This window comes from Mustela nigripes, chromosome 11, assembly GCF_022355385.1.
Source record: "Mustela nigripes isolate SB6536 chromosome 11, MUSNIG.SB6536, whole genome shotgun sequence".
Taxonomy (NCBI): Eukaryota; Metazoa; Chordata; class Mammalia; order Carnivora; family Mustelidae; genus Mustela; species Mustela nigripes.
This window is the reverse complement of record NC_081567.1, coordinates 27,795,361-27,820,265: the sequence shown is the minus strand read 5'-3', so window position 1 is coordinate 27,820,265 and position 24,905 is coordinate 27,795,361. Positions and strand designations below refer to the sequence as shown.

Sequence of the window (24,905 nt, the reverse complement as noted above, 5' to 3'; positions counted from 1 at the left end):
AGAAACTCTTAGAGGGGAAGAACAGACTGTCAAACCAGAATATTCTTCATCAAGTAAAAAATGTCCTTTAAGAATGAAAATGAACTAAAGATATTTTCAGGTAAAGGAAACATAAGAATTCATCACCAAAAAACCTATACCGTAAAAAATAAAATAACTAATGAAATTTCAGAGGAAGTGGATCTTTACGTTTTCAGGGATTTTATATTTTATATACAACAGTACAACATGAAATAATCTGTGAACTAAGGATGTTTACTATATGCCTACAGCAACAACTGAAGTACAGCTTTTATAAAATAGAAAGATTGGGGCGCCTGGGTGGCTCAGTGGGCTAAAGCCTCTGCCGTCAGCTCAGGTCATGATCTCAGGGTCCTGGGATCGAGCCCCGATCAGGCTTTCTGCTCAGCGGGGAGCCTGCTTCCCCCCTCCCCGACTCTGCCTCTCTGCCTACTTGTGATCTCTGTCAAATAAATAAATTAAATTAATAAATAAATAAAATTTTTTTAAAATGCAGAAATTATCAGACAGACCCAACTAACTACATCTTAAGATGTCTGGTATTTCTTTGACATCCCTCCCTGGGCCTGGACTCATGACTCGCTTATGACCGAACTGGCCGAAGTGATGGTGCTGGACTTCTGATGCTAGTTCAGAAAAGGCAAGTCCCTCCTGCAGCGCTCTGGACAGGCCCAGGTGAAGGGGAACGGAGGCCTCCTGTCAATCCCCAGGACCAAATGGCCATCGTGGAGTGAGCCATCTTTGTAAGCACATTCTCCCCTGAAGATGGCTGGAGCCTGGCCAACATCTTGACCCATGAAAGATCCCAAGCCAGAACTACTCATCTAAACTCTTGCTAAATTCCTGACCCACAGAAACTGAGATAATAATTTTAGCATTTTAAGCCACTAAACTGCTTAGAGTAATGTGTAAATCAATAGGGAACACATACATGCACCTATAAGAGAGATCTTTTTTTTTTTCATTGATACAAATTTTTAAAGATTTTTATTTATTTATTGGAGAGTGCGCGGAAGCCATCACAGAGGGAGAGGGAGAAACAAACTCACCACTGAGCAGGGAGCCTGACATGGGGCTCGATCCCAGGACCCTGAGATCATGACCTGAGCCGAAGGCCCAGGTGCCCTAGTTGATAAAATTTTTATTTTTTATGTTTTTATTTACATTCCACTTAATATGCAATGTAGTATTAGTTTCAGGTGCACAACGGAGGGACTCAGCACCTCCATACACCTCTCTGCTTATGACAAGTGCACCCCCTTATCCCCCCAGCCCCCCCACCACCCACCCCTCTTCTGGTACCCATTCGTCTGTTCTCTATAGCTAAAAGTCCGTTTCCGGGTTTGAAGAGACATACTTGAAATACAAAGACACAGGTTCAAAGTCAGAAAAAGATACACCATGCAAACAGTAAACCGAAGAAGTCTGGAAGAGGCAAGTGATTAGAGCAGCCGTTTCACCAAAAAAAGATACATGGATGACCAGCAAGCATGTGACCAGATACTCTACATTATGAGTCATTAGGAAAATGCACATTGAAACCACAACGCCATACCCCTACATACCTATGAGATGCCTAAAATTGAAACGACTGACCATACCCAGTGTTGACAAGGATGTGGAATGACCAGAAATACCAGACACTGCTGGTGGAAACGGAAAAATATTACTTTGCCAAGCAGCCATTTCTTAAAAAGTTAACACCATAACTCCCCTAGGATTCCAGCATGCCCCTCCTCGGTGCTTACCCAGCGCAGAAATTTGTACACAAATGCCACAGCAGCTGAACTTATAACAGCCAAAAAATGGAAACAACCAAAACAAACCTCCTGGGCAATAAAAATATTCCTAAGGCATCCTCTCCAGCGTGGAGAAAGCTCAGAATTATTATGTTCAATGAAAGAAGCCTCATCCACTACCTAAAACACTTCCACTGTGAGGATTCATTGCTATAAAACTCCAAAAATGTGAACTAAACTCATCTATAAGCAGAAAAAGCAGTCACTGGGTTGCATGAGGAAGATGGCACTATTACAAAAGGCCACTGAGGAAACTTGCAGGGCACGGGTATGCTGGCTATCTCGACTGTGTTGACAGCATTATGGGGATACACAGATGTCAAAACTTGGCCTGTGCCCTCTGTAAGTGCAGTTTACGCCTACCTTCTATTTTTACATAAATGGAAGTGAATCAAGTATTTTTAGAAGCAAGTAGTAACGGCCTCTCAGAATGCCGTGGTAAAGACTAAGGGATGTGTATAGGTCGGCTGATGTGTGTGTATCAGCCCTGTTCCTGCTCTTAGCTGCTCATCAGCTGTGACACAGAGGGTAAATGGCTTCATGTCTCCAGTGACCTCCCTGTTCTCGAAATTATCAAGTGATAGATTCGTAAGGTCGCTTAGAGCTTCTGATTGGAGAGTGCTTCTGTGTCTGTAGGAAAGAAGGCTGATTTCTGTTCTCCTTTGTTGTAGATTTCCAACGCACACAGTCAGCAGATGGACGACCTCTTTGATATCCTCATCAAGAGTGGAGGTAGGTCACAAATCATATCAGACCCCGTCCGAGTAGCCTTTCATGACAAGTTTCTCAACGTTTTCCTGTAGAGCTCACGGCCTATCTTGGAGTAGTGAAAAATGTATTCTAATCCCAACCAAGTTTACTGTTTTCAATTAGGACATTAAAACAACTTATAAATGGAGGAAAAGTTACTCTTTCAGCTTAAAACAATAACATCGTGTTAGATTTTATCCATAGATCTATGCCTGCTGAGAACAGACTGTCTCAAAACAGCCATATAGAGCCCCATTTAAATTCCACGTTGAAAACTTCAAAACCTGTCCCATATGTAGATGACCGTGGGGGGTGGGGACGAGAGCACTCTGTTGTGCACGCTAACATCGTAACAACCATGTGACGTCGCACAGGCCCTTAGTATCTTGGTGAAAATTTAAAGGCAATTTTAACGCACCTTCTACATATAATTGAAAATCTTGGACTTTATAACATATCATCTTAGAAAGGGATAAAGGTATGAACCACACAGACACACATTCACAAAGTCAAGGCTATCTCTACCTCAGCAAATGTATCTTTCAAAATAGGTATAAAAATCAGTATTTTAAAATTGAAAACACTGTTTTAGAATAAAGGATTCTTACATCACCTTGATGAAAGGAGTTCTATTCTGCTTCCTAAATAGTGGTAAAAATTTCTCCGTTCATAGCAGGTACTGTTTGGTTTTGAAGACAAGAAATTCTTGATGCTTAACTATAACTCTACATGAGCAGTTCTTTTTTCTAAGAACTACATTGGCCTTACAAAATATGATATATTTATGCTCTGGAAATAAATAACCGTTTCATGGCCTGATCTTAAGGTTTGGGTTTTTTTTAAAATGCATTTGCCAAAGACTTTCTAAATGATTAAGCGGAGTAATTTTTACAGCCCAAACTTAGAAATGAAAATGTGATGACATCATCAAATGAGTTATTTTCTACAAGGACTTTTTTTTTTTTAATTCATTTATTTGATAAAGATCACAAGTAGGCAAAGAGGCACACACACAGAGGAAGGGAAGCAGGCTCTCTGCCTAGCAGAGAGCCCAATGTGGGGCTCGATCCCAGGACCCTGGGATCATGACCTGAGCTGAAGGCAGAGGCTTTAACCCACTGAGCCACTCAGGTACACCAGGACTTTTTTTTTTAATGGCAAAGTATCCATTGAGGACATTATCTTACTGTGAATGAAGGCCAGTGATAATGAAAACAGAAATGTAAAGAATTGATTCTGAGGCAGGTTACCTAGCACTGTCAGCTTTCAGCTGCCCGCAGGAAAGGACACACAACAGACGTACACAGGACACACGCAGGGAGTCAGCACATGAGTCCACACGGTCGACGACGCATGTGACGGCGTGGGCGTTTGAGCGCCTTCACGTCCTCCTGTGTCCCAGTCAGAGTTCCCATAGCTCTTAGTAAATCCATTTCTCCTCCCATGTAGGCATAGAAATGAAACCAGATACCCATTAGAAAGTAAGAAATATTCAAATATGTGTATCTAAATGAAAGCTGGAATCCAGAGCAGATGGTGGCGCATTCCCTTTGCACCTGATCCCGCAAGAACGCATCAGTAGTGCTCACTAAGACATCTGCCAGAGCGTCAAGATTTTAGGTAAACTCAGAAAACAAGCGAACAGGTCAGAAAAATACGGTCAAGGTCAGAGGAATGGTGTGTTAGCTTTAATTTGGGAGGAAAACAAGACAGCATCGTATCTGTAGAACTTCCTGCAGAACGTATGTGGCTGACGGGACATGCGGTTCGGCTGTCACGATAACAGGAAAAAGACTAATTAGATCTGCTGTGGTCTCCGAATGCACTTCGCGTCTGCAAAGACGGGACACCCACTTTGACTTTAAGGGTGGCAACCACAGTGATGGCAGATCCACGGTTCCATGTCTAAAGCCTGAAATAGTGCAGAACAAGGACCCAGAGATGAAATAATCAAAATAATAAAGCCATCGACTCCTGCCTAGTGGCGTATAACTGCATGTGATGCTTATCACGCTTACTGAAAGGGAGAGAAAGTGTATCAGAATGTTATAAATTTTAGTGTCCATTTAACTCAAATGAGTCACCCTCCGCTAGGTCACCAAGGACCATAGCTGACGAGTAGCACCGCCGTCATCCTAACCCCATGGTGGACGGTGTCTGCGTCCTTGCCCAGTAGTGAAACTACTCTCCTGGTACGTGCCAGAAGTGTTTAAAGAGCACTGAATCGTTACTTACTGATCCCTTCAATTGTTTTGCACAGAGATCTCCCTCCCTATAAAAGAAGAGCCCTCGCCCATCTCCAAAATGAGACCGGTGACAGCCAGCATCACCACCATGCCGGTCAACACAGTGGTGTCCCGGCCACCACCCCAAGTCCAGATGGCGCCACCCATCTCCTTAGAACCCATGAGCAGTTTGTCCGCCAGCTTGGAGAACCAGCTGGAAGCGTTCTTAGATGGAACTTTACCTCCGGCCAACGAAATGGCCCCACTGCCAAGCAGCAGTGAGGACAGTGAGCCCTTCTCTCTGATCGAGGACCTCCAGAACGATCTGCTGAGTCACTCGGGTGTGCTGGACCACTCACACTCCCCCATGGAGACTTCCGAGGCCCAGTTTGCCGCCAGTACCCCCTGTCTGTCACTGGACCTTTCGGACTCGAACTTGGACAACATGGAGTGGCTGGACATCACGATGCCTAACACGTCAGGGCTCACTCCCCTCAGCACGACCACCCCCAGCATGTTCTCCGCTGACTTTCTAGATCCACAGGACCTGCCGTTGCCGTGGGACTAACATCGCTGACTTCTCGTTCGAGCCTATGTCGTTTCAGAAGATGAAGATCATTCTCCAAGGTCAGTTTTTAGAGACAGATTCAGAGTTGCGCTGTTGCATTACAGTATGTTGTCACGGGAAGAACGGATAGATGGTCACAGCCTGGAAACCAAGTGCGAACACATTTCACGGCGCCCAGCAGTGAATTTCTCCAACTTAACAGCACAGGGCCTTCTGAAAAGTCACTGGTTACAGAAGACCCACCTGTTTCTCCAGACTTCGGCAGAGAACGAATAAAGACATCCAGAAGAGGGACGTGTGCGGGAGAGCGACACGAGGATTCTCTGGCCGTCCATGAACTACATTTACGCCTCTGCGGTCACCTTCAGACCCGACGCTCAAGGCAGACAGCTCCCCTCCAATGAGGGGACGGCGGCCCCTGCATGCGGCCCGTCCCAGCCACGACCGGAGCCGGGCTGCGGGCGGCAGAGGCCGGGGAGGGCGCCCGCCCGTTCCCAGACAGCGGCCACTGCGGACTTCTGCTTCCGTTCGGAAACCAACATCGTTGATCTGTGTCGTCGTTTTGTGATTTGGGGAATCTTAACTGTAGCTTCCAGGTTTCAGTTCAAGTGCGAGATCCTTCACCATCATCAGACGACGTCTCCAAAACACTGTCCTTGTGTATGGATAACACTGAAAATTCTATTAGCAACCCTCGGGGTTCAGTAGGTGGGTTTTAATGTGTATATGAGACATTTGTATGTCCACCCTGACGTCGTGATTTGTACAGCCTACATTGGGGTAAGGAATTGGTAGCCAGCGCTCCTACTTGTTTTAATAACTTGACTGTTTCTAGAGTCCCTGAGCCATGTGTATTTCCATATTTAAAGAAATGCTGACTGACTTTCAGGTAGCCAGACCCATCTCACAGAACAAGTAAGGCTCATTGTAAAATATCCTTCTGAGCTGTTGAGTTGCAAAGAGAGGGCCGAGGAGAAGTGTGCCGGGAGCCCCGAGTGTTCCCGCGGGGGTTCCGGGGGGGAATCTGGGCAGGCTGGCTGCGGGGCCCGGCTCTGACCACCTCTTCTCTGCCGTCTTCCCTGACGGCATCCTTCAGGCGAGTAACTGGATGTCATTCCCGAGGTCTCACTAGGTTCTCAAGCCGAAGAGGGAAAAACTGGAGGTTTTACTAGTCATTGTTTCATATAGAAAAGAAGTTATCACCCATTTGCTGAGTAGTTCCTTAAGAATTTTCTAAAATGCCAACTATCACGGGACTTCCAGAATTATCTCAAGCTAGTCATTTAAGGTTAGGACAAAATGTAAATAACTTTTCAGAAAAAAACAAAAAAAAACCCTGAAATCTACCAAAAAAAGTGTGAAGGTGTTTGTTGAATAATCTCACCATGGTCTGCACCTCACGTTCTGTAAACCCAAGGGCCAGGTTGCTTTCTCTGCGTCCCCACGGTGACGTGCCCGAGCCAACCTGACCCTCTGCTTAGAGAGAATCCACGCATCACGGCTGGGTCTGCGCTTTGCCTGAGCGCCGATCTGATTTCGGTTTGTAGCTCCTCCACGGGAGGAAAGTTTGCTTTTCCAGGATTCGGCCGGAACACAGGAGCCCTCCGTTAACTGGCACTTCCCAACTTGAGAGACGTCTGAAGCGTTCGGGGCAGAAGCGGTTACGCTCGGTGTGCGGTATGGTCTGACGGAGCAGTTTCAATGCTCAGAAACTGGGAATCCAGCGCCTGGAGTCCAGTAGCCTGGGTCAGCAGGACGCCACCGTGGGAGCAAGCCCAAGAGAATGTCACCCTGGGGGGACGCACGGCCCCAGTGCATCCCTTCCAGAAAGGCCTGCGTCCGGGGACCGGCTGCCTACTGGGGCAGGTACTTGACTGGGGGTGGTCCTGGCTGTGGGTTTTGTCTGGGGCTCACCTGCTCCGCACGTGGACTCTGGGCTTCATATTCACTCAGATTTCAGTGGCTTCTCAAGTGCACCCCAGATACCAGTGGGACTGTGAGAGGCAAGTGACCAGCTAGCGCCGTGGACTCTTGCTTGCTATTTTCACCATCTTGAGGGGTCGCCGAGATGCTTTCCCAGCCCTCAGCTCCCCCGCTGCTTTTTCAAACTAAGGCCGGAGACATGTTGCGGGAAGGGTGCTCTCCAGAAATCCACTGGAGCGCAGACAGCGCCGCCCCGCCAGCCTGCTTGCTCTGGACTGGGAGTTCCTTCACGTGTGCGTCCAGACCCTTACGTACGGGGCTTCCTTGACAGGGACGGCGAGGAGCCCGCCGACCCGAACTCCAGCAGCCCCCACCCGCCCCATTCCGCCGGGCCCTCCCATCCTGGCATGGGCGGCCGGCCTGCGGGGCACGGGCAGCTGTGTTCAAGATGAGACGTGCAGCAGGTGAAGTGACCAAAGACCGTGCTGTCCTCGAGGCCCTGCTGACCGGATTGTCTGCGTTGTCAAGGCCGTCAAAGCACAGAGCAGGGCAGCCAGGACGCTCGCGTGTGGTGTAGACGTGGGGGTGTGGCCCGTCGTCTTGCACAATGTCCCATTGCCAAGGAAACAACCAGCTCCTGGACATGCGCTCTCTCCCATCCAGTCTGACCTCTCCGAATATTCCGGAAACACCGTCGCATGGAGCTTGCCTCTCCAGGGTATGCAGGTGACAGCTCCTGTCCTCCGGGCCGGGAGGAAGAGCAAGTCGCCCCAGAGCTGCCCTGGGCTTTGCGAGTCTAGGGGCCGGGGGCTACTGTGTACATTTCAGCAGCGCGCGTCCAGGGAGCCCCTCCGGGCATGTTGCTGGGGGTTCACTAGCGTTCTTCCAGAATTGTGCAATCTACTGTACAGTACTTGCCACATATTTGTACATAGATATATTCTCAATTCGTGGGATTTCTTGCTCAGATACTCTGTGTTTTATAGGACTATTTTTATAATACTAGAGAGATCTTATTTAAGTTTCCTTTTTAAAAAACCCGGTTCTGTGATCCGTGTAACTGACACTTTAGGAAGTGCGATTTCGGGAGGCAGTCTGCAGCGGCCCCCAGGCTACTGCCCGCTGAAAGCAAAGTCACGGTCATCTGCTAGCACCCCGGAACTGTGCGGTCAGCAGCCCCGAGTGATGGGCCAGCAGCCTGTCCCCCCCTCTGCTCACCAGAGTGGACTCAGGCTTCCTCTGCCCTCCCCCCGCCCCCGATCATTCCAGGCCACCCCACTTTCTAAAGCGCCCGTTCCTAATTCCCAGGCTGAAACCAGCCGCAGCAGCTGGCCCAGCAACTGTCCCCACAAGCGATGATGAGACAGTCCCTCTCATGTCCACAAACAGGCGGGGCCCAAGAAAAGTGCAGGGCAAAGGCGCTCTGGCCGGCACAGCCCCCGAAACCCCTTCAGGCTCTTGCCAGCAGTCACTTGAGAGGGGCAGCCCGCTTCTCCAGGTCCACACACAACCCTCCCTGTTCGGTCACCCTCTCCGCACACACGCGTCTCCCTGACCCCCTGCAACACAGCAGAACATCGCACTGTCCGCTGCCCTGGAGGCCACGGAATGAGCCCAGGGGATCCAAGCACGTTAACTGGAAGGGCCGCTCCGTCGGGGAGCAGAGCTGAGCAGGGCAGGTCTGTGTTTGCAGAGCTTCCTACCGTGTCCTGGCTCTTCCGCCAAGCGCTGCGGTCACAACTGGAAAGTAACAAGACGCGGCCGTTCTTCGCCCTGTCTCCAGCCCCACTCCCGTGCACGCCTGTCCGGGCCACCTGTTCTCTTGGTGAAGTGACTCTGTCTGCAGGACCACAGGGAGGCCGTGCGTGCCACCCCCTACCCCCCGCTCCCTCTTCCTTGCCGGATCTGGGGAGCGCTCGCAGCCCCGCGGAGCCTCTCTCCCTGCGATCTCCGATCTCCGGTGCGAGGCCAGGACGGCCCAGAGCGGCACGTGTTTACACAGAGCGCTTCCCCCGCCGCACCAACACATCGCTGTGCTCCACGAGCCGCGGCCGGGTGGTGTCACCGCTCCCGGACAACGGGATGGCCATCTCAGACCAAAGGTGCTCTCTGGAATCAGAATAGGTCCTTGGCGATAATCCACGCAGCTTGTCATGTTCAAAAGAGCTTTGTGCCAACCACTAAGACAAAGCTTTAACCAAGTTCATAGAATCACCGAGACCCGTTCACCATTACCTCTCTACGTTATGCTGTAAGGAAACTGGCTGACCGCGGAGGAGGAGGGAGCATTGAGGAAAGGGTTTAGTATCTACCAAAAGTACTTAACCTCAAGTAACCAATAGTAATGCAAACTTGCTTTAAAGGAACCAAAGGCATTGCCAAGTATTTGCCAAAAGAAGGCACTTTTTATTTAAAATTTGAGACTAACGATATCTCAACAGTCAGTCCCAAAAAGGTATTACTCCCTTTAAGGTTATAATTTTCACAAAGGTGTAGATATTTCTCTATTGTTTTCATGTAAAATAGTATAGATTTGTTTTGTTGGTTTAAGAATAGTACATATTTAGTAGTAATACAGCTTCTTCCTAAGTGCAGATTAGTTTCCTTTTTTCTTGCTTGCAGTCGAAACACAGCGTGATAGGTGTTTCTCTTCTGATTTTCATGGTCACATTACGTCTTAGCATCTCACTTTGTGAAAACAGGGAGAAAGATACCAACCTACAGAGCCCCGCTTACGAAAGCACTAGCTTAATGAACAAAAAAATGACGGCAATCGGGGGGTCCATTCATGTATTGCCTTTATGTTGTTTTTTAAAAGAAAACCATGATGCCTTTGTATTTGCTGTTTGCACCCCTGAAATCAATTCCGTATCATGTTTGGATGCCATACATTTGCACATGTACTGTACATAGTAACGCATACTGTATTTTTATATGTGTGCACATTTCTCATCAGATCTTTTGTACATAGTGGCAGTATTGTAGCCGGTCAGCAAACGTTTGATATCTCAGCAATTTTGCATTTTTGTGTCTCAAATAAAGAACATTTTGATGTACTACGGTTCTTGCTGTGCAGATGGTGGGCCACACCATACGGGCCAGGGCGGGCCACGGTGGAGCTGGGTGTGGGCAGGGGTTTCGGAGGAGACCCCCCCCCCTTCGGAACTCGCCCCACAGGAGCTGGCCACGCACAAAACCAGTAGCCTCACCGAGGCGAGCTCTGTGGCTCACACATCCAGGGAGCCAGCCTCCCCCAAGGCCAGGAACGGGGGATACAAAGGAGAAACCGGGACTGGCTGAACTTGAGTATGACCAGATTGACACCAAAGTCATGTTCATTCTCCTACAAGGGGAAGGGAGCTCTGAGGAGAGCGTGATAGGGCATGGCGAGCAGGGCTGTGCAGGGGAAACACGAACACTTTGGTAGCAATCGAGCCACCAACAAAGTTCCCCAGACGCCCAGAAAGTCCTTCAATGGAACCAGGTTTCAAAAAACTGTATGAGGTGTTTTTATCGACCATAAAAATGGAAATGGTCTTTAGAATTGGGTCTTTTCCTAAAATGGCATTTAATTTTCAATCTAGGAAAGTGGAAGCCCGTGGTGAAGATACAGTTTTGAGGGAAACAGCATTCTATTTTCCTCCTCAATCTGGTGAAATACAATGGCCACGAGTAAACCAGATTGGCAGCCAGGGCTTTCGTGTCGCTGTCTGTCACCCACAGCCCAGGAGAACAGAAAGATCACGAATTACCTAACTACAGCCCCAGGGTCGGTCTCTGTGATGCTGAGGGACCAAGACAGCAGCCTCGGCACATCTGTGGGTCCGTGATGTTCCCAAGGGCCTAAAATGTGTCATCACATCACACATCACCAGCCAGTGTCCCCACCCCGAGGGGGGCAGAGAACACTGTCAGAGGGAGCAGGGCAGGTGCCCCGCCTCGGAGGAGAGGCGCGCGGCCCACACGGCACGTGCACACGGAGAGGACGTTCCAGGCACAGGGAACAGGCTGGGCGAGGCCAGACATGATGAGCAGTTGGGGCCGTGGCCCTGCCGTGCGCCCAGCCACAGGCCAGACAGATGCTGGCGTTCAGCTGTGGGACCCCCTTCACGCACAAAGTCTGAAAAACCAGGTCCGCACGGTAGGCGAGAGCCGGGCACACAAGGACCCCCCCAGTGGAGGGGCCTCAGAGTCTCCTGTCGAGAATTCTGTTAACTTTGGGCCACACCGAGCCTCGGAAAGCTTTTCAGACACTGGACACAGGCATCATCCCGCATCTCCACAGCCCCTACTGCACACTGGCTCTAGAACCCGGGTGAATCTCCGGTCGCTGTAAACGCAGACACGCCCACACGCTCAGCGCCGGGAAATGAACAAGAACCAGCCCGCGGGGCAATCCCGCACCGGCACCGAACCGGGGCAGACCGACTCCAGCACAGATGGGAACCACACGTCCCCGACCAGTTAACGTGGCCACACAGTCCTCTCGGAGGTTTCTCGTCCCCTCAGGACCCTTCCCTCCCGCTCCCTCCACAAACGGCTTAGCTTCTGAGAAGTCTGACAAGCCGTTCATCTGAACCTGCTTTAACTTCCGAAAGAAACCTCATCTTGAAACCCTGCCCGTCTTCTCTGCTAGTGTCTGTGGCAAGGTACTAAAATTAAACCCCTACTGTGTCGTTAAACAAAAAGCAAAGGTGTTCCCCAACGTTGGGAAGGCCCTCTTGTTGCTCAGGACTGTGTCCCAGATCCTGGCAGGTGGGAACCATTGATGATGGCCCAGCGGGGGGTCGGGTTGGGGGGGGGGGGGGGGGGGGGGGGGTGTCACTCACCCTGGACAACACCTACAGGAGACTCAAAAGCATCTAAAATCCAAAACAAACAAATGCTAGTAGGATCCCGTCCGACCCTGATGGTGAACCGACAGCGAGGAGGGGCCTGTATTCGGGTTCGTAGTTAAGAATGTCAAGTGCTTCCCATTAGGGACTCCAGTGTTGGCCTTTGAGACCCTTGCTCTGCCTCTTCTCCCCCAGCTGGATGGTCCTCAAGTCCACACTCAGCAGAATGGCAAACAAAGCTTTGTGCCCATGAAGTTCGCTCGACCAAGAGCACAGTCACAGTGGTTTTGTTACGTACTTTAAAGCACTAAAAAAGGTCTGCAAAGCCATTGAGACAAGCAGCTTTATGTGCTCTACTTCAGTTATGTCTGTCAAACAACGTGGAAGGTTGGCCAGGACATCACATGCATAAGAGACATAGAAGCCACAACAGGGAGACCAAAAAAAAAAAAAAAAAAAAAAGTGCTACAACCAAAAGCTACTTACCCGTCTCCCCACACCTCTAGTACACAGCGCCAGCGAACGGGAAGGCAGCCGGGGGCAGAAACATACTCAGTGCTATTAGACCCCAGACCCTGCGCCAAACACTTCACACAACCTCACTGAACCACAAGTCTATGAGCTAAGAACTGTTATTGCCTCCATTTTACAGATGTGGCAACGGAGGACAGAAAGGGGAATGATTTGCCTGAAATTACACAGGAAGCAGAGCCCGGATGCGAGACCACGCTTCTGATGCCCCGGAACCCAGACCACTTCTGCAGACCCAGTGCATACAACGCTTGTCTCCTTTCCAATATGTTACCAATTCAACCAATCGTGGCTGACCGAATTTCCATCCGTCATGAGGTTCAACCCCAACTGTGTGTCTCCCATGTCTCCATGTCACACGTTTTTACAAAACAGCTATTCCCTGGGAGTGGTGTGTGGCATTCAGGCCAGGGCGCTGACTAGGTTAGCCGGCCACCGCCGGGATTACAAGACCAGGAGGCCATAAATGAGCCCCAGTGGCCACAGTCAGTGACTCACTCACAACCAAGCATTGTCTATCAGGGCTGGGACTTCTAGAGCCCCTTGAGCACATCTAGAAGCCCAAGAGTCACAGAACAGGGACTCCTGGGTGGCTCAGTCAGTTAAGCATCTGCCTTCAGCTCAGGTCATGATCCCAGGGTCTGGGGATCGAGTCCCGCATCAGGCTCCTTGCTCAGCAGGGAGCCTGCTTCTCCGAACTCCACCTGGCTCTCCCCCGCTTGTGCTCACCCTCTCTCGCGCGCGGACAAATAAATAAAATCTTTAAAAAGTTCCAGGACAATTTTTACAACACCTAATAAAGTTGAAGAGACAAACTCTGTGACTCCGCTGTTTTGGTGTACGTCCTGGAGAAGCACCCTTGGCCCCAGACCGCCACGTACCGGAGCGAACATTAGCGCATCCAGAGCAGGCAAGGAAGACAGCTCGTGCGCCTTTCAGCCAACTCTAAACACAGCCATTTACCTAAGTGCGCTAAACCAGAAAATCAAGTGTGTCACCATAAAGAATCTCCAAACAAAAGGCTTCAGGGAAGAAAGTGGAGGAAGACGCAGGGGTAACTCAAGTCACCTTTTAAAACAAGAACACTGTGGGGATTTCTAGACATAAAGATATAACGTATAAACAAAATATGGCTGGTAAAGACCTGTCCATTTCAAGGTTCAGGCTACTTCTGGAAAAAGGAAAAAAATGAGACTGTGGAAGGTGTAAAGTAATCTTCAATTAATACTGAATGTTTCATTTAATTTCTTTCTATGTTTTATTTAATAACTCTATAGCCATATAGAACAACATTAACATTACTTACTGGCAGTTGATTTCTTTCTTCTGCCCCATTCATTTCAGTGAGTTGGAAATATTTCATGTAAGAAAACACATTTAGGGTCCCCTGGGTGGCTCTGCCAGTTAAGTGTTTCATGTCTTCAGCTCAGGTCATGATCGTGGAAGGTGGTCATGGTCCTGGGGTCGAGCCCCCATGGGGTTCCCTGCTCAGTGGGGAGCCTGCTTCTCCCTCTCCCACCCACCCTGCTCATGTTCCCTCTCTCACTGTGTCTCTCTCTGTTACATAAATAAATAAAATCTTTAAAAAATAATACTAATAAATAAATAAAAATAGTAAGTTATGAGGGCATGATATAAACAACTCTATGCCAATAAATTAACTTAGATAAAACAGACAAATTCCTAGAAAGGCACAACTACCAAAAGCAGACTCGGGGAAAAAAATCAGAAATTCGAATAGACCTACAACAAGTAAAGAAAATGAATTAATTTTTAGAAACTACTGACAAGGGGCACCTGGGTGGCTCAGTGGGTTAAAGCCTCTGCCTGCAGCTCAGGTCATGATCCTGGGGTCCTGGAATCGAGCCCTGAGTCGGGCTCTCTGCTCAGCAGGGAGCCTGCTTCCTCCTCTCTCTCTCTCTGCCTGCCTCTCTGCCTACTTGTGATCTCTGTCTGTCAAATAAATAAAATCTTTAAAAAAGAAAAGAAAAGAAACTACCAACAAAGTGGCTTCACTCATGAATTCTACCAAAAATTCAAAGAAAAATTATTAGCAATTTTTCACAAACTCTTTGAGAAAAGAGAGCTCCTACTGACTTTCTATTAGAGAGGACCCTGACATCAATACCTAATAAAGACATAAGAAAACAAAATAAACACACCGGTGCGGGTTAGGAATATATACACAAACATCCTAAACAAAGGACTAGCAAACCAAATACTGCAACATACATACAGTATCATACATTAAGATATTTTCACATTCCCCAGGGTTCTGAATGACACACTGGCCCAGAAGGACTTCACAGATAAATTCAGAGCCATTCCATTCTATAGCAACAGAGTACACATTCTTCTCTAGCGCACATGGAACATTCTCCACAATAGATCACATCCTGGGTCATAAATCAGGTCTTAACTGGTACCAAATGTTTGGGATCATTCCCTGCATATTTTCAGACCACAATGCTCTGAACCTAGAACTTAATCACAAGAGGAAATTTGGGAAGAACTCAAATACATTGAGGCTAAAGAGCATCCTACAAAAAAATGACTGGGTCAACCAGGAAATTAAAGAAGAATTTTAAAAATTCATGGAAACAAACAAAAACTGAAAACACAATTGTTCAAAATCAGTGGGACACAGCAAAGGCAGTCCTGAGAGGAAAATATATAGCAATACAAGCCTTTCTCAAAAGAACAAGAAAGGTCTCAATGGCACAACCTAACCTTACTCCTAAAGTTGCCAAATAAAGCCTAAACTCAGCAGAGAATAAAGATCAGAGCAGAAATCAATAAAATAGAAACCAAAAGAACAGCAGAACAGATCAATGAAACTAGGAGCTGATTCTTTGAAAGAAGTAATAAGATTGATAAACCCCTGGCCAGACTTATCAAAAAGTAAAGAGAAAGGACCCAAATTAATAAAATCATGAATTAAAGAGGCGAGATCACAACCAACACCAAAGAAATACAAACAATTATAAGAACATATTATGAGCAATTATACGCCAGCAAATGTGACAATCTGGAATAAATGGACGCATTCCTACAGGTGTATAAACTACCAAAACTGAACCACGAAGAAATAGAAAACCTGAACAGACCCATAACCAGTAAGGAGATTAAAGCAGTCATCCAAAATCTCCCAACAAACAAGACCCCAGGGCCAGACTGCTTTCCAGGAGAATTCTACCAAACATGTAAAGAAGAATTAATTCCTATTCTCCTGAAACTGTTCCAAAAAACAGAAATGGAAAGAAAACTCCCAAACTCATTTTATGAGGCCAACATTACCTTGATCCCAAAGGCAGACCAAGGCCCCATCAAAAAGGAGAATAACAGACCAATATCCTTGATGAACACAGATGCAAAAATTCTCACCAAGATACTAGCCAACAGGATCCAACAGTACATTAGAAGGATTATTCACCACAACCGAGTGGGATTTATTCCTGGGCTGCAAATTAATTAATATAAATAAAAGAAAGGACGAGAACCATATGATCCTCTCAATAGATGTTAAAACAGCACTTGACAAAGAACAGCATCTTTCCTGAGTCAAACTCTTCAGTGTAGGGATATAGAGAACACAGCTCCATACCATAAAAGCCATATACAAAAAGCCCACAGTGAATATCTTTCTCAATGGGGAAAAAGAGAGATTTTCTGCTAAGGTCAGGAACACGGCAGAGATGTCCACTATCACCACTGCTATTCAACATAGTACTAGAAGTCCTAGCCTCACCAATCAGACAACAAAAAGAAATAAAAGGCATCTGAATTGGCAAAGAAGTCAAACTCTCACTCTTTGCAGATGACATGATACTCTTTGTGGAAAATCTAAAAGACTCCACTCCAAAATTGCTAGAACTCATACAGGAATTCAGCAAAGTGGAAGGATATAAAATCAGTGCACAGAAATCAGTTGCATTTATGTACACTAACAATGAGACAGAAAAAAGAGAAATTAAGGAGTTAGTCCCATTTACAACTACCCCCTAAACCATAAAATATCTAGGAATAAACCTAACCAAAGAGGTAAAGGATCTGTGCTCAGAAAACTAGAGAACACTCCTAAAAGAAATTGAGGGAGACACAAAGAAATGGAAAAACATTCCATACTCATGGGTTGAAATAATAGATATTGTAAAAATGTCTACACTAGAGCACCTGGGTGGCTCAGTTGGTTGAGCGACTGCCTTCGGCTCAGGTCATGATCCCGGACTTCCAGGATGGAGTCCCACATCAGGCCCCCAGCTCCTTGGGGAGTCTGCTTCCTGCTCTGACCTTCTCCTCTCTCACTCATTCTCTCTAAAATAAATAAAATCTTTTTTAAAAATGTCTACACCACTAAGAGAAGCAATGCATTCAATACAGTAATACCATCAACTTTTTTCATAGAAATTGAACAAATAATCCTAAAATTTATATGGAACCAGAAAAGACCCCGAATAGTCAGAGGAATGTTGCAAAGAAAAGCAAAGTTGGCAGCATCACAATTCCAGACTTCAAGTTCTATTACAAAGCTACCATCATCCAGACAGTACGGTATTGGCACAGAAATAGACATGTAGATCAATGGAACAGAATAGAGAGCAGAAATACTATGGTCAACTAATCTTCAACAAAGCAGGAAAGAATGTCCAATGGAAAAAAGATAGTCTCTTCAACTAATGGTGTTGGGAAAATTGGACAGCCACATGCAGAAGAATGAAACTGGACCATTTCCTTACACCACACACGAAAATAGACTCAAAAATGGAAGACAGACCTCAATGTGAGGCAGGAATCCATCAAAATCTTTGAGGAGAACACAGGAAGCAACCTCTTTGACCTCAGCTGCAGCAACTTCTTTCTAGGAATATCGCCAAAGGCAAGAGAACCAAGGGCAAAAATGAACTATTGGGACTTCATCAAGATCAAAAGCTTTTGCATAGCAAAGGTAACAGTCAACAAAACCAAAACACAACTGACAGAATGGGAGATATTTGCAAATGACATATCAGATAAAGGGTGTGTGTGTGTGTGTGTGTGTGTCTTTATAGATAGATAGATAGATAAACATATCTTTATAAGATTTATAAAGAACTTATCAAACTCAACACTGAAAGAACAATTAATATCCAAGAAATGGGCAGAGGACATGAATAGACATTTCTGCAAAGAAGACATCCAGATGGCCAACAGACACATGAAAAAGTGCTCATCATTCAGCATCAGGAAAATACAAATCAAAACGTCAATGAGATACCACCTCACACCAGTCAGAATGGCTGAAATTAACAAGTCAGGAAATGACAGATGTTGGAGAGGATGCAGAGATAGGGGAACCCTCCTACACTGTTGCTGAGAATGCAAGCTGGTGCAACCACTCTGGAAAACAGCATGGAGGTTCCTCAAAAAGTTGAAAATAGCTCTATTTTCTGACCTATGACCCAGCAATAGCACTGCTGGGTATTTACGCCAAAAATACAAATGTAGTGATAGGAAGGGGGACGTGCACCTGAATGTTTATAGCAGCAATGTCCACAATAGCCAAACTATGGAAAGAAACCAGCTGTCCCTGACAGATGAATAGATAAAACTGTGGCATATATATATGTATATATGATGTTCTCAAGGATTTTGATGGATTCCTGTCTCACACTGAGGTCTTTCAACCATTTTGAGTCTATTTGGGGTTATGGTATAAGGAAATGTTCCAATTTCATAAAGATGTGGCATATAAATATATATATATATATAGAGAGAGAGAGAGAGAGATCTGTATACACACATAGATATCTATCTATCTATCTATCTAGATCTAGATAGATAGATATATCTATCTATCTATATCTCCAAGTATATGTATTATTTGGGTCCTCTCTCTCTACATACACACACACACACACACACACACACACACACAGGAATATTATATAGCCATCAAAAATGGAATCTTGCCATTTACAATGATGTGGATGGAACTAGATACTATTATGCTAAGCAAAATAAGTCAATCAGAGAAAGACAATTATCATATGATCTCATTGATATGTGGAAATTTGAGAAATAAGATAGAGGATCATAGGGAAAGAGAGGAAAAAAATGAAACAAGTAGAAACCAGAGGGAGACAAGACATAAGAGACTCTTAATCTCAGGAAACAAAGTGAGGGTTCCTGGAGTGGAGGGGCGTGGGGGGGTGGGAGGGATGGGGTGGCGGTCATGGACATTGGGGAGGGTATGTGCTGTGCTCTGTGCTGTGTATTACGTAAGACTGATGAATCACAGACCTGTACCCTTAAAACAAATAATACATTTTATGTTAATGACAAATAAAAATGTTTAAAGATGCTATCTTGCCATATGTATTGACATCAGTGGAACTAAAGGGTATTATGCTAAGTGAAATAACTCAGAAAGACAATTCTCATATGATCTTACTCATATGTGGAATTTAAGAAACAAAACAGAGGATCATAGGGGAAGAGTGGGAAAAATAAAACAAGATGAAATCAGAGAAGGAGACAAACCATAAGAGACTCTTAGTCACAGGAAACAAACTGAGGGTTTGCAAACATGCTGGAGGGGCAGGGGGTCGGGGATGGGTAACTGGATGATGGACAGTGAGGAGGGCCCATGATGTAATGCGCACTGGGTGTCATATAAACTGATGAATCACTGACCTCTACCTCTGGAACTAATAATACATTATATGTTAGCTAACTGAATTTAAATTTTAAAACATAAAATTTAAAAATGTTTTTAATTTTTATTTAAAAAAATTTTAAAACTTATACAAGATGTAAAAAAAAAAAAAAAAAGGTGGTCAACATTAAAAGTCATTAGGGAAATGCAAATCAGAATCCCATGAAGATACCGTTCATACCCATTAGGATAACAACTGAAAAAGAAAATTACAGATCTTGGTACAGATTTGGACAAATTGGAACCCTTGTGCATTTTCCATAGTGGCTGTAGCCACTATGGAAAACAACAGGACTACACCCTCAAAAAAATCTAATATACCCAGCAACACCACTCTGGATATATACGTAGCAGAATTGAAAGTAGACTTTTTAAGAGGTATTTGTGTACCCTCCTTCATAAAAGAATTATTCAAAATAGCCAAAAGTTGGAAGAAACCCAACTTTCCAATGATGTGAATGGATAGATCAAAATGTGGCCTATACATGCAAAGAAGTATTATTCGGCTTTAAAAATTCAAAGACAGTTCAAATTCATAGGCAGCAGAATGGTAGTTGCCAAGGGTTGTCATAGGGAACAATGGGGATTTATTGTTTAATGGGTACAAAATTACAGTTTTCCAAGATGAAAACAGTTCTGGAGTTGGGCAATGATGATGGTTAACAATGGAATATATGTAGTGCCACCAAACTACACACCTAAACTGGCGAATTTTATGCTATGTGCGTTTACCACCACTAAAAGTTTTAAAAGCAGATGTGGGGGAGGCACTTTCTGTATAATAGAGCAAAGATGTGGATTATGGCAGACTTCTAGCTGTAAATGATGTAAGCTGAAAGGTAGGTGAGTACCATCTTAAAACACTCAAAGCAAAGAAAAGAAAGCTGTTAACCTGTGGTTCTGTTACCTGCAAAAACATCTTTCAAAAATGAAGGTAAGTGTTTCTCAGACATATAAAAGCTGTAACAACTCATCACCTGCAGATTCTTATAAGAAATATTAAAGGAAGGAGGTATCTGGGTGGCTCAGTCAGTCAAGCATCTGCCTTCAGCTCAAGTCAGGATCCTGGGGTTCTGGGATCAGGCCCTGCATTGGGCTCCCTGCTCAGCAGGGAATCTGCTTCTCCCTCTCCCTCTCCCTGCTCATTCTCTCTTTCTCTCAAATAAGTAACTAAAATCTTTTAAAAAAGAAGCAATATTGGGGCACCTGGGTGGCTCAGTGGGTTAAATCTCTGCCTTCCGCTCAAGTCGTGATCTCAGGGTCCTGGGATCAGGCCCCACATCGGACTCTCTGCTCAGCGGGGAGCCTGCTTCCCCCACTCCTCCCACCTGCCCCTCTGCCTACTTGTGATTTCTGTCAAATAAATAAAATCTTAAAAATAAAGAAGCAATATTAAAGGAAGTCTTTCAGAAAGAAGGAAAATGATACCAGACACAACTCTAGATCTACACAAAGGAAGAGCACCAGAAACAGTAACTACATAAATAAGCATATGACAATTTTTCTTAGTATTTAAATCTCCTGAAGGATAACTGGCTGGGACAAAGAGAAAATAAATAGAAAGATAAAGATACCACGTCAATTGGCTCATTAAATGTAAATGGTCTAAATAATCCAGTTAAAAGGCAGAGATTTTCAGAATGGTTAAGAAAGGAAACCTGACTCTATGCTGTCTAAAAGAAACACCCTTCAATTATAAATAAACAGAAATAGGTTATAAGTAAACATATAGAGAAAGGTATGCCAATCAATTGTTTAATTATTGAAGTGGTTATACTAATAAATTACTGAAATAGTCATATTTATTTTTTGAAATGGCTACATTTACATAATACAAAGTTTCAAAGATCTCAGAGCAAATAATATTACCAGAGATAAAGGTCATTTCATAATGATAAACTCATCAAAAGTCAAAGGAATTCTGTTTATGTACTTAGCAGATGCAAATATCGTGAAACAAAACAACAACAACAAAAAAATCACAGAATTTCAAGGAGATACAGATAAATCCACAATTGCAGTCAAGATTTTAATACCTTCTCAGCAGCTGATAGAACAAGTCAGGAGAAACCAAGTAAGGATTTTTGTTTAATATTTTAAAATACCAACAATCAATTTCATATGTATAAAACATTTCACCCAACAGCAGAATAGAGTCTTTACAAAGGCATATGTTCCCCCACCACAATGAAATTAAGTGTGGAATCCATAAAAGGAAGATCCTTTAGAAAATCTCCACATGCTTGGAGACTAATTACACACTTCTGAGTAAACTGTGGGTCAAAAAATAAGTAAAAGAGAAAATAAGCATTTTGAACTAAAGGAAAAGAGAACTAGATCCAAAGCTGTGATATGCTGCTGAAAGCAGTAGATGAAGGGGAAGGCATGGGGTCAAATGCCTTTAATAAAGAAGAAGGGACTCAAATCAATGGTTCAGTGTCCATTTTTTAAAAACTAGAAAAGCGAGAGGAGTTAAGATAGTGGAGGAGAACAGGCTGAGATGACATCAGGTAGCAGGAGATCAGCTAGATTATCAAACCTTTCCGAGCACCTACAAATCCAACAAGAGATCAAATAGAAGAAGAGCAGCAATTCTATGAACAGAAAATCGACCACTTTCTGGAAGGTAGGACGTGCGGTGAAGTGAATCCAAAGAGATGGGAAGATAGACCACTGGGGGAGGGGCCGACTCCCAGCAAGGGATGGAGCAACGGAGCACAAAATCTGAACTTTTAGAAGTATGCTCCACTGAGGGACATCACTTCAGAGGCTAAGCCAGGGTGAAGCCCACGCGGGGACAGCGTGGTCCCAGGTCCCATGGGGTCACAGAAGGATTGGGGGTGTCTGAGTGTTGCAGTGCTCACAGGTATCAGAGTGGGGAAGCCGGCTACAGAGATGGAGCCAGGGACTGAGCTGTCAACTCGGGGTTACCTTAAACCGTGATCTGCTGCACAGTCAGACCACTGCTCTTTGAACAGGGACCCCACAAGATCCAGAGAGACCCCCTGGAAGAACTCGGGGATCTGCGGGGGTTCAGAGACTCCAGGTGGGGCTGTGTGCCAGAGACAGAGATGCTTGGTCACAGGCTATGTGAACTCGGAGCACGGCTGGAGGCCAGGGAGATGGGAGTGACTGAGTGCTTTTCTCTGAGGAGGCACTGAGGAGTGGAGTCTGAGCTCTCAGCTCTTCTAGGCCGGAGGCTGGGGATTGGGAGGCCGCCATTTTCATTCCCGTCCTCCAGAGCTCTATGGAAAGCGTTCAGGGAAAAAAAGCTCCTGAGAGCAAACCAAGCAGATTACTCAGCCCAGCCCCTGGTAAGGGCAGTGCAATTCCGCCTGGGGCAAAGACACTTGAGAATCACTACAACAGGCCCCTCCCCCAGAAGATCAGCAAGAAATCGAGCCAAGACCAAGTTCACTTAGCAAGGAGAACAGGGGAACTCCAGAGGAGGAGAAAGCAAAGCATGGAATTCATGGCTTTCTCCTCGTGATTGTTTAGTCTTGCAAAATTATTTTTTTAATTTTCTTTTTTCCTTATGCTAAAATTTTTTAACTTTTACTCATTCCTCTTTGAATGTTTTTTAACTAGTTTATCTTAACATACCTTTCATTAAAAAAAATCTTTTTGAACCTTCGTTATTATAGTCATATTTTATCCTTCATTGTATCTAACTTTATTTTTTGTATACACATAGGGTTTTTTCTTCTAAATAAATTTGGGATGCTTTTTCTAATAGATCAAAACACACCCTAAATCTAGCATGGGTTTTGTTCTAGTCTCCAGCCTGAGCTAATTCTCTCCACTTTCTTTTTCTTTATACTCCCAACCAACTTATCTTATCAACTCCTTTTTTTAAAAATTTTATTTATTTATTTGACAGACAGAGATCACAAGCAGGTAGAGAGGCAGGCAGAGAGAGAGGAGGAAGCAGACTCCCCGCTGAGAAGAGAGCCCGATGCGGGGCTCAATCCTAGGACCCCGGGATCATGATCTGAGCTGAAGGCAGAGGCCTTAACCCACTGAGCCACCCAGGAGCCCCTTATCAACTCCTTTTTTAGAAAATTTTTATTTTTTTTATTTCTTTTTAGAAAAAATTTTTAAAAATTTTCTTCTTTAGGGGTGCCTGGGTGGCTCAGTGGGTTAAAGCCTCTACCTTCGGCTCAGGTCATGATCTCGGGGTCCCGGGATCGAGCCCCGCATCAGGCTCTCTGCCAACAGGGAGCCTGCTTCCTCCCCTCTCTCTCTCTGCCTGCCTCTCTGCCTGCTTGTGATCTCTGTCAAATAAATAAATAAAAATCTTTAAAAAATTTTTTTTTTCTTCTTTATAGTCATATTCCATCCCTTCATCGTGTTTACCCATGTTTACCCTTACTTTGTATTAAGTTTTTCATTCTTTAAAATTTTGGAAGGTAGTTTCTTCTAAGAGACCAAAATACTCTCAAAATTAAGTGGGTGACTCTCTTCTATTCACCAGGCTAGTATATGTATTTTTTCTTTTTTATATTTTTTCTTTATTTTTTTCTTTTTTTAATTTTTTTTTCCTGAACTTCTTTTTACCTCCCTTCTTTCCCCCACAATTTGGGGTCTCTTCTGATTTGGTTAAAGCACATTTTCCTGGGTTCTTTGCTACCCTTCTAATATTTTATTCTCTCATTCATATATTCTTATCTGGATAAAATGACAAGGTGGAAAAACTCACCACAAAGAAAAGAACAAGAGGCAGTACTGAAGACTAGGGACCTAATCAATACAGACAACAGTCATATGTCAGATCTAGAGTTCAGAATGACGATTCTCAAGGTGCTAGCTGGGCTCGAAAAAGGCATGCAAGATATTACAGAATCCCTATTAGAGAAATAAAAGAACTAAAATTGAACCAAGCTGAAATCAAAGAAGCTATTAATGAGGTGCAATCAAAAACGAAGGCTCTTACTGCTAGAATAAATGAGGTAGAAGAGAGAATTAGTGATATGGAAGACCAAATGACAGAGTATAAAGAAGCTGAGCGAAAGAGAGACAAACATCCACTGGGCCACGAGGAGAAAATTCGAGAGATAAGTGATACCATAAGATGAAACAACAATTAGAGTAATTGGGATTCCAGAAGAAGAAGAAAGAGAGAAGGGAGCAGAAGGTATATTGGAGAGAATTATTGTAGAGAATTTCCCTAATATGGCAAAGGGACTAAGCATCAAAATCCAGGAGGCGCAGAGAATCACCATCATAAATCAGTAAGAATAAGTCTACACCCTGTCATCTAATAGTAAAATTTACAAGTCTTAGTGACAAAGAGAAAATCCTGAAAGCAGCCCAGGACAAGAAGTCTGTAACATACAATGGTAAAAATATTAGATTGGCAGCAGTCTTATCCACAGAGACCTGGCAGGCCAGAAAGAACTGGCATGATATACTCAAAGCACTAAACTAGAAAAACATGCAGCCAAGAATAATATATCCAGCCTGGCTATCATTGAAAATAGAAGGAGAGATAAAAAGCTTCCAGGACAAACAAAAACTAAAAGAATTTGTAAACATCAAACCAGCTCTATAGGAAATACT

General features: G+C 44.8%; 1 protein-coding gene across 4 annotated transcripts in view; it reads left to right on the top strand.

Moving 5' to 3' along the window:
* MRTFB (myocardin related transcription factor B) overlaps window positions 1-13,558 on the top strand; it is a 188,357-nt gene extending 174,799 nt beyond the window's left edge. For 3 of the 4 annotated variants that reach the window (XM_059415288.1, XM_059415285.1, XM_059415286.1), the window contains 2 exons: window positions 2,492-2,552; window positions 4,831-10,342. In XM_059415288.1, the coding sequence (XP_059271271.1) occupies window positions 2,492-2,552; window positions 4,831-5,363 (594 nt within the window). In that variant the 3' untranslated portion in view covers window positions 5,364-10,342. Of the gene's footprint in view, window positions 1-2,491; window positions 2,553-4,830; window positions 10,343-12,773 lie in introns of those variants that run through there. The other variant, XM_059415289.1, reaches the window with a different exon arrangement.
* Window positions 13,559-24,905: the final 11,347 nt, after the last annotated feature.